Genomic DNA, 10,697 nt, shown 5'->3' with positions numbered 1-10,697 from the left:
CTCTGCAAAAAGCAAAAACATTAGAAAACAGTGGTTTCTATCATATCAGAGGCCGGATAGTGTAAAACCTCATGACAGTGATCTGACACAATTCCTTCTTGTGGGCAGCTGCCCAGACATCTCATCTGCAAACAGCACTTCCTTCTTCACCCACAAACTGAGCCAGGCCAAAGCAAGAGTTTTATTGAAATATCCCACGTACACCTAATCCCACCTCGACCTCAAATCCACACCTCTCTGCAGAACAACTCGGTGACCAACGTTGCTGGCCTAGGAGCTGAACTGGAGCACTCACCAATTCAGGATTGCATTTCCTGTGGCAGATGGTGAATCAATACTCTGCCTGCCTGCCATTGTGCAAACAGCTCTCGGTTCATTCGTGAAAGGCTTTAGCAGACAAACTTTGCCAATTATTTCGTTTTCTGAAATACATTTCATTAAACCAATGTGCAAAACCACTGACACGTGAGAGCAGCAGCAGGAAACTCAACTGAGAATGTTGTAAAATGTTCCCATTTTGAGGGGTTTAACTGGGCTGCTCTTTATGCCAAAGATTATTTTTCTGCAATAAAACACACAAAACTGACAGCAAACTTTCAGAAAATTAAAGAAGCTATTTTATAAATCAAGCATTCCTATGGTTAGCTTTGGGTACGTGTTAGAATCTTACATTCTTCACTCACTTTTTTGGACAGGTAACTGCCATACAATAGCAAGTTAATACATTTCCAGAAATGCACAAACACTTTAAAGGGTGTGAATAAACTCTGATTTTTCATGCTTGAAGGGATACAGCTGTGTGTACTTTACAACAGAACCTCACAATAGTTCCAGGGAAGAGCAAATTATGTTCTCTTAACTTGGGTAATGGAAAACAATTCAGTTCAAAGCCTGACCCTCCTCCCAGCTGAACACATCTAACGTGCACAGCAACATAATGGAAACTATGTCCTTCTAAAATTAGTCTGAACAAGTAGCAAGTGATGACTAAATAATTCTGAAGCCTCACTGACAAACTCAGCCCAGCAGAGTAGGTACTCAACGTATTAACACATAATGTGTTATGAAACAAGACTCACCAGTGCTGGCCTCAGTGGCCACTGAGGTAGGTGCAGCTCCACTGGATTCCAGAGCAAGGTACCTGCTGAACTCACCTATTTTCTCTCACTCATTCACACATTGTTAGGTATTTAAACAAAAATTTAGAGATTTTTTTTTTAAGCAAGAAACAGTGACACATTCCATTCTTCCCTGTTTACAGCAGTGGGAGTTCTCCACACTTCAGTGATCCCATACACCTGATCTGGAGCCTGCAGTTGCTTGGTGGCATTCAGTTGACTGGGAAGTCTGGAAAAATATGCCAACAACCAAAGATTGCTGCATAACAATCACAACCTTAGGGAAAAAAATCAACAGAAACCAAAGAAATGTCTGAGCACATGACCAGCTACTGATAGAAGTGCTGGGAACTCTTTCCTACTTTAAAGAAAACAAATTGTGCATGAATGTGAAATCTAAAACTAGGTAATAGAGGTAGCAGGGAAAAAAAAAAAAAACCCTACCTTGAGAAATAAACAGAAAAAGATAATCCCTCAACAAAGCAGAGTTGAGTGCATTTAAAGGGTTTTCTTCTATACCAAACAAGAAATACCCATCCAGCAATAACTGCTGAACACAGGGAAGAGTCTGGAGTGAAAGGACAGGGTGCTGGAGAGAGTTTGAAGAGTCTATGATTCATTTGTACTCACATTGTCAGGTGTTTGGCTGCTGAAATAGCAATGAACTTGATTCATCTCACAAAACAAAAGGCCTTTCACACCAGTTCTCCCAATTCTTTAAGGCAAACCCACAGGAATCATTCGTAGTGGAACAGAAGTTGAAAAATGCATTGTTTTCAACAGTGCAAATGTCCCTGAATTACAGTGAAAGGCCAAGAAGCTGCTTTTAAAGGTGAAGCACATTGCCTTGCACACATTGTTATAACAGAACTTCTGAATATAAAAAAGCATTTAGTAAAAAATTTTATTTGAAATGTAGCATGAATCCATAACCATCAGCATTAAACCATAACAGTTTTACAGAGAATTTGTACAATATGCCATGTAATTCTATACATGCTCCCCCCAACCCCTTTTTATTCAGTCCTTATCAAACAAACAACAGTTAGACAGGAATAATAAGCATTCACTTCCAAAAAAGAAAACTTTGGCATGTATACAACTGGCTAGTTAAAAGTAAACAGTGGTAGATTCAAGTCAGCAAAAGACCCACTCATTTTGTTTCACAGCATTTTTGATCAGGATGAAGCTCCCCAGCCCTACTTTCTAGTTAAAACAAAAATAAGTATTTTTTTCAGTCCTGAACACCCTGTTACAGGACAAAACCATGTCAAGAGAGATGTAAAATACTCAACTTGTAAGTCTAAAAGGTGTCAGCTTCAAAGAAGTTTAGGCCAAAGGGATTTTGCACACATCAGTTTGGTTATGAATAAAACCTTTAAAGGTCTCCTCATGTTCCTGAACTCTGAGCTGTTTCACCACTTGGCACCACTGCAGCTTCTCCTATGAACTAGAAAAAGCAGTTTGCTCAGCAGTCATGTCCACTGCAGGAGTGCCACAAACATCTGAAGTTTGCACTGGGCCCATCTTCTGCCTTGAGTTTCTGTCACTGCTCTTGGCCCCTTACACATCTTTCTAGTCATCTAAAAAAAGGAGGGAAAACTATTTGCAAGGCATTTCTTCCTGGCATACAGCAGACACTGCTTCCATTTCAGAAGCCAGAAAGCAATGAAAGAACCCCTGAATTATTAATAAGAAAAAAACAAGCCTCCTTTGAGAAGAATTACAGGTGATTCTCCAAGTACTTACAAAAAATACAGTATTTATACAACTTCTCCAGAACTATTATAATTAACATATTTTAATGTAATATTAACAAAATAAATCCAGAGATACAAATGGCTGCACTTCAAAGCAGGACTATTTACCCCAGATGTTGATTTTGCTGCAATTTCATTATTGCTGTGGAACAGAGAGTGGTTAAGTCATGTCAATACGAGCCTCTCTTTCTTATACACATCAGAGTTTCTAATTTGGAAAATGTTCTCCAGCAAGTCAGAACACATTCGGTGTAATTTTTACACTTCCTGCCAAATGTTTGTGATCCAAAGTTGACTGAACCATGGTGCAACAGGGCACAAATGGCAGAAGAGCAGAGGCAGGAAGGGCAGAACAAGGAGAGGAGCTCAAGTCAGACTCACTACTTCTTATTCCTGGGCTTCAGCTCTTCTGCTGCATTTCGCAGGAAAATGTAGTTTTTCTTCTGTGGATTATAGAATTCGTGACCCTAAAGACAAAAAATAAACTACATTTACTCTCTTGAAAGAAAAAATACCAGCATTACTTAAAATGGAAGAATATGGACATTCCATTTGTTTGGTTTATTAAGATTTAACCTTGAAGTTTTTAAGACCAGATTGGATTAGAAACAGCTTACTTGAACAGCTTGACCTTGAACAATTACAAGAACTATACATTTGAAGTAAAATTTAAGAGAGTTTTATCCATTTTTAAAGTATAAAATATTTTTAATTAAAAAATACCCCGATATCACTAAGTTCTACTTTACAGATGCGGTCTAAGAATTCAGTATGATTTCTTTTAAATGCCCTTCGAGGCAAAGAAAATCTAAACCTTTAATGGCCACCCAGCTTCACTTTATATTTTCCATCTCTTAAATGACAAAAGGTCACATTTTTAAAAAGTGAAGCCCGAGTTCTACAGTCAACTGCAGAGTTTTCTGTTCCCCAGCTGCAGATGCAAATATGCTGTTTTGCATCTCATTTGCATACACATCACCAAATTAATACCCAAGTATCCAAATCAGGGAGAGTAAACACTAATAAAGCTATTGAAGTCCCACATGCAAGTTGGAAATTACCAACGCTAGGGACAAGAAATGGATCTGGGAAGGAAGGTCAGTACTTAGCACCTGCTGATTTTACTACTTAATACTAGTTTACCTGAAAGGTACCAAGCATCAGAACTGAAGAATTCATCTGACCTGGCATCAACAATTATTTTAATGTGCAGAAGACTAAATACAATGCAGTGAATTAAAATTTAGCTCTCTGTAGCATGCAGCTGAGTTAACCAATGTGATTTCTGCATTTGTTTCACTCAAAACCACAAGGAACATTATCCTCCAAGCACCATGAAAATTAGTTACATTTCAAGCTTGCCGCCCTTCCTCCTTGAACTACTAAAAAGTATTGACTTTCCACAGATTATGGTTTGCTGTGGTTCTGCTGCATCTGCCTTGTTAAGTGTGGACTAAAAATACATAAATAAGCACCATCAAAAGCCTCACAAAGTGGCAGTGAAAATTTAATACAGAGCATTCAAACACTGGGATAAGTGTTTATAATCACAGTCACAGCTTTTTTCCCCTGCACAGGCAGCAGAGATGTGCATTTCACAAGCTCTGTGGGAAGCTGTCAGGATGCCACACTGCCCTGTGACACGGCCCACGGCACGACGTGTGTGAGCAACCATAGCAACCTCTGAATCAGGGGATTTACATTTTGCTCATCCGCATTTGTAAATCAGCATCCTTTGGCAATCTCGTCCAGCTGAAGCTGAAACACCACAAAGTCACAGCTTTGGTGTTAAACTTCATCAGGTGGCCAAAATGGCCATTTTAAGTTCTCTTAGAAATCAGAAAGATTCACCTAAGTACTTATAAAAAACAGCAAAAGCCTCACAAGAAGAAGAGTCTTAGTTATCAACTCAAAGTATGAACATGAGTGTAAACCCTTCTTACCTTTGACCAATCATAGCTGGAAGCATAAGCAAATATGTTGCCATTGTGGTTGAAACAACAAGCAGATATTGGCTGGTCCAGCTGCTCTGAGGTTTTTAGCTTTGTCCGTGCATCTTTATCCCAAAAGCTGAATCTCCCATCGGACCCTACTGTGGCCAGAGTGCCATGGACAGGGTGGAATGCAATCCCATTAACCTGCAGAGCCACACACAACACCATGTAAAACACCACACACAGCAACAGGTGAGGGCAGCACTCACAGAAGATGTGCTGAAGTCTACAAGAGTAAATATACTAAATTTCAACTAGATATAGCTCTTGAAGTTTTAAATTTTTTTTTGGAGAAAAAACCCCAAAGACAACCAAAGAAAAACCACCAAAGCAACAAGAAAAACATCATCTTCTTGGCCTGGTACCTAATAATTCAATGCATAATGCCATTACACAGCTATTGTTTCAATATCTGCAAAATTAACAAGTGTCAACTCTACTTGTTGACAAGCAGATTCAATGAAAGGCTGATCTAGTGCTTGTTTTATGGGAAATATAAAATTTTGCCTTTCCTCTTAATAAAGGACTATGACAGGTCTTGTAATGTGTCTAAGACAGCCTTAGGCAAGATAAAAGGTCAAGGAGAACAAACAATTTTACACTGGGAGTGCACAGGATGATACATGTTGGATACTCACAGCATAGATGTCCTGAGGCGCTGATGTGTTTGTTCCATTGGAGCGATGGCATTTAAAAGTGAAATTATCTTTTGCACTGGAAAAGAAATTAAAAAAAAATTTAAAAAATAATAATAAAAAAGCTTTTTATTTTCATCACTGTGAACTGAGCAATAAAGAGAGGATTGTTATTGAATACTCACGGGTTTGGGGGGTTGATATAATGAATTGCTACTCTCCCTTCAATACTTCCAAGGGCAAATCCAGTTGGTTTGTTCACTTTGTCTTTGAAAATTGCAACACAACGATGCTGAAGTTGAGAAAGACACAAAGGAGTTTCAGACAGAGACATCTTTTCCACAGGGACACAAAACTTCAAAGTCATCAATGCAAGGTATAGCAAAACCACTAGGAAGGTCAAGAGATAGCTCAGATTCTGTTGAGAATTTGAACAACAGTATTTAAATTTCTAAATCATTGAGAAGATCAGCAACAGATCAATAGCAAACTAGGTCACTGCCATGCTAAGATAACTTGGATTTGAAACACTGCATGTTTTTACAAAAAGTGTCAAGCCCAGAACGTCAACCATCTGCATAAATACAAATACTATTATTTACCTGGTGTTTCAGAGGAGATTCTATTCTTCTAAATTCAGAAGGTTGGTTCTCTAACTGATAAACTATCAAACCCCTTTCTGCAGTGGCCACAGCTGCCATAGGATGAACCTGGATAAGGTTGTAAAACAGGTTGGAAGAGACACACCTGTGTTAATTGCATGGCAGAACACCCTGAAGAACTTCAAGGAATGAGAGGGAGGGAAATAGGAAGCAGATAAAGAAAAAAAGTTCATTTATTCACATATCTTCAAACACAACCAGACAGTTTTTTCCTGCCACTGAGAAATTAAAACACACCAAAAATCTTCCAATTATGAGCTGACTCTTCCAGTGTGAAGTGCAATGATGGTTTACAAACTTGCCCAGAACTAAGGTAAGTCAGTCCTCACACTGATTTTTGTGATGTTAAAAGGACACCAAGTGTGTTTGGTAGGATGAAAATCCCTATTTTCCAGGGCCTGATCAAGAAGATCAGGTTATGTTCCAGTACTACAATCACACAGACATCAAACACTAACAGTATTCAAGTCCTGTTCTATAGAAGCCCCCAAAACTTATTCCTGTTCCCAGTTATCCAGCTGGCACCAGTCTACCACAGATCCTGACTCACCACATCTGCACAGTAACATCTCTCAGGGAGCTGCAGAGTCATCATAGGTGTTGGTGAACGGGTATCCCAGAACTGAGGGACACAGAGAAATAAACAAACGTACACTTAGAGCTCAGGATACACTTCAAATTATTACAGGAGAGAGAATATAAGTGTTTCATTCTTGTAATAAAATAGTGCAACTCTCTGTGAAGTGAGGCTATTCCTTTTAATTATTAGATCCTAATAAAGTATTTTCACTTCTCATAAATGTTTTTACACACAAATTACTAGTACACTTTGTGTCCATTTGTTCAGGTAAAAAAAATCATACCTTCAAGGTTTTATCCCAGCTTCCTGTCATCACACAGCTGTAATTCGGTGCTTTAATCCAATGGATAGTCTTCACAGGAGCATCATGCTGCAGAAAGGACAAACACACATGCAAGAAGCAATCATTAAAGGACTAACTCTTCTTAAATTAGTCACCATAATTACACATTCTACAAACAGACATTAACTTCTGTATCTGAGAATGTAAACTGTAATTCTGTTATTGTTGCAGTAGAAAGCTGGTGTTTGTGAAGTGAACTGAATGAGTTTTAAACATTTTTTCCCCCTCTAATGCAGCAGAGTGACTTAGATCACTGCAGCAGTGGAAAGAGCTCTCTTAGGTAAATCAGAGAAAACAGCAGCCCAGGGTTTCTAAGTCACTTTGATCACCTGTTCAGGTGCACTTCACTATCTCAAAAATATAAAAATTAGAAAGGTAGCTTTTAATAAAATCATTTAATACTTTGGGCTTTACTTACTTGTGCAATCTGAATTGCTTGATTGCTGTTGAGATCCCACATTTTGGCAGTTTTATCGCAGGAAGCAGTAAATACCTTACTCCCATCCTAAAAAACAAGAATCAAACTAAGAAATTAACAGGCTCTGTGGGAAAACTTTTCAAGTCTTACTCTCTTCTAGTAACAGTGTAACATCAATGTAACATTTACAGGGATTGCAAAACAAAGAAGAAACATAAACCCAGATTTATTTATGACTGTGTCACGAAAGAACAAACAGTGCTAGTTTTATCTAGCTTTTAATACACTCCTAACTTTTAAACTCACTTTTACATCCATGCCAGCCCATCCCACTAGGACACACCCAGCACACATTTACAGCAATTTAAATCTATGCAATAACCATGGGCTGCAGCTACACGTGGCACTCATCTGCCTGCAAACCACACACCAATTTATTCAGGTTTTTGGTAAAAAATGTGCGTTTGTTTTTAAAATAACAACGTACATCACTCCAGCAGGCATCCAGGACAGGCCCTGTGTGCATCTGCTGAGCCTTTGGAATTGTCTGTCCACTATCCTGAACTTCCCAGCAGCGAACCTGGAACAGGAGAAGCAAATGCAGATTAACCATATTAACAGGAACTTGAAAAAACTTGTCCCGAAGGCCCCAGCCTCAGTTTATCCATCAAAAAGTAAGGTTATAAATACCAGTCTAGGTTTCTTCAGTACTAGTGAAACCTTATTTATTCTGCTTATGTTCCTTTCACCTGTAGAGCCAAAACTCAACCCCACAACTGCAATTCCACCTTGAGAGTGCCTTGCAAACCTGTAACCCCTCACCACACTGTCCTGGAGAACTCTTAACCCTCAGCTGGGCAGAACACAACAGTTAGAAAACATGCCCACATTTATCTTCCCTCCCTGCCTGAGCCAGCTGGGATCTCATCCTTCAAACCAAAAAAACCTGTTATGATAACTTAATAACTTAAATCTTTTGGGGTTTGTGCTGTCAAAGTGGATGATTTATCAGCTATGTTAAACTTAGTGCACTGGTACCAAACATAAATTTTGCAGTTCTTCAACAAGATAGGTTTCCAGGTGCCCTGCACAAGCTTTTAGGATCCCATTTTGAAGTTTAAGCACTTTATTCATCTACACGTCTAACTGAGAATACTTACATCATTTGCCCATGAACCTGCAATGAGGAAATTACCCGGCAGCGTTGGTGGACTAAACGCTAAACAAGATATGCTGTCATCAGGTGGAGATGTTACTTCGATATCCTATAAAGGACAGGAGACAGAACAACTTCTGAAAACTGTGAACTGAGCTCTTGCCACTCCTATAGAATGAGTGACTGGGTCCTGCTGTGACAAATTAACACACACAGCAGCAGCACAGGGGGCTGACACGCGTACCTTCATGGGGTTGTGGTTATCTGCTGTGGTGCTGCCAAACATGCTGGTACCGCCGGTACCGAACCCCGACGTGGATCCGAACAGACTCATCCTTGCCCTGCGAACGAGCCAGAGGCTGAGCCCCGCAAGGCCCTCGGGCGGGGCAGGGGCGTCTCACCGCAGCCACCGCACCGGCACGGCCTTGGGAGGCACCCAGGGATAGACCAATATACCAAACAAAATGGACTAAAATACAATTAAATACTTAATTAAATAACAATAAAAAAATAAAATCAAAAAAGACACTTCTCGCTGCTGTTGGATCCCCCCCACAGGTCTCGGCTGCCCACCCTCGTATCCCTCTCGGGCCGTGCCCTGGCAGAGCCAACCCAGCCATGTCCCGGGTAACCCAACCCCGCGCCCGGCCGGGGCTGCCGCCCCTCCGGCGCGCACCCCAGCCGGGGCTCCCCGCCCACCCCCGAGGCCGCCGCTCCGCGGAGCTCCCTCCCCCCGGCCGGCGGCAGCCGGGCCGGCCCCTGGGGCGCCGCGGGGCCGGGCGGGGCCGCGGGCCGGGGCCGCCCTCACGCACCGTGCGGGGCCCGCTCCGGCCCGGAACCTGCGACACGGCCGGCGGCGAGCGCGGGACGGGCCGCGCCTCCTGCGCAGGCGCCGCGGGGCGGGGCCGCGGCTGCGCCTTGGGCGGGCGGGGCGGGGCGGGGCGGGGCGGGGCCGGGAGGGAGGTTCCTGCCCCGCCCGGCCCCGCCCGGCACAGCCGGAGCCTGAATTGATCCCGTGTTCTCCCCCGGAACCGCGGCTGGGGAATTTTGGGGATGTTCCGGAGCCGCAGGTGACCTGACCCTCCTGTGGTACAGCGGGTGCTGTACCAGCCCCTGTACTCTCTGGAATTACAGTGCCTGTTGTAGCTCTGCCACTGTACTGTAATGAAAAGGACGTTATAATGTAAATAAAAAGGACCTTTCATTCAAGTTTATTACTGGCGGAACAGCCGTAAAAAAAAACCCCTAAATAAATCTGCTAAAATTACTAAAAACTAAATAAATCTACTGAAAATATCCATGCTTATGACTGTGGAGATCGATTTTGGAGGTGTTTTCTATGCAGTCAGTCTGATTTCCTCACTTAAAAATTAATGTACACTTCGATCACCACAGTTTTCTGCTTCTCTTTACTGTTTTACAGGCAACTAAATAAATGAAATGAACAAGGGATTCTGTTATGATGTGCATTGTTAACAGGATTGTTTATTAAATTCTTAATCAGTAACATCCGCTTTTTTATTTGTTCATTGAAGACAAATAGTAATTTGATTGCTAGAAGATTTATAGCTGCTTGAGATACACAGTAATAAGGAATTATTTCTGGCTTTTAGCTCCGAATTTACAGTGAACATAAAGCCCCACAGTGCTGTACCTAAAATAATTTCCAACAAAAGGCACGTACAATAAAATTTTAAGTGAGCCTTTCAGTCCCTTCAAATATAAGAAGTTTGTTACAGCATCATACTGTGCTTTAAGATAGAAGGCAAGACAATTCCTGGGTACATTTTTGAACTTCACATTTTTCTGGCCAGAAGGAGCATATTTCATTATCTTTTCTATGTGTTCTATTGCATTTGGCGCTGTTTCACAGCAGAACCCACAGAATGGAAGTAGCAGTATTCTGCAAAAATCATATTTACTCTTGTACTTTGAACAAAGAAAAAGAGAAAGTTATACTGTAGGTACAGAGGGAAAGAAACTGAACAAGAAACTGACAGATACTCCTTTGTCTCTGCACTTGTTTTCTTA

The 10,697-nt window shown here is 41.2% G+C and overlaps 1 protein-coding gene across 2 annotated transcripts; it reads right to left on the bottom strand.

Moving 5' to 3' along the window:
- Positions 1-1,998: 1,998 nt before the first annotated feature.
- On the bottom strand, positions 1,999-9,544 carry RAE1 (ribonucleic acid export 1). 2 transcript variants are annotated; one of them, XM_066198929.1, is made up of 13 exons: positions 9,479-9,544; positions 8,911-9,007; positions 8,671-8,775; positions 7,998-8,090; positions 7,511-7,597; positions 7,033-7,119; positions 6,720-6,791; positions 6,110-6,217; positions 5,693-5,799; positions 5,511-5,586; positions 4,822-5,016; positions 3,260-3,345; positions 1,999-2,701 (listed from the first exon to the last, which is right to left on the bottom strand). In XM_066198929.1, coding segments are annotated over exons 2-13 (1,107 nt in total). In that variant the 5' UTR covers positions 9,001-9,007; positions 9,479-9,544; the 3' UTR covers positions 1,999-2,700. The 2 variants fall into 2 exon arrangements, with proteins under 2 accessions (XP_066055026.1, XP_066055025.1); XM_066198928.1 differs by having other exon boundaries at positions 1,999-3,345.
- Between the last annotated feature and the right edge of the window lie 1,153 nt (positions 9,545-10,697).

Source organism: Chamaea fasciata, unplaced genomic scaffold (assembly GCF_029207755.1).
Source record: "Chamaea fasciata isolate MVZ Bird 193981 ecotype frontalis unplaced genomic scaffold, bChaFas1.0.hap1 SCAF_17, whole genome shotgun sequence".
In the NCBI taxonomy this organism is placed as follows: domain Eukaryota; kingdom Metazoa; phylum Chordata; class Aves; order Passeriformes; family Sylviidae; genus Chamaea; species Chamaea fasciata.
This window is presented reverse-complemented; position numbering and strand designations above follow the sequence as displayed.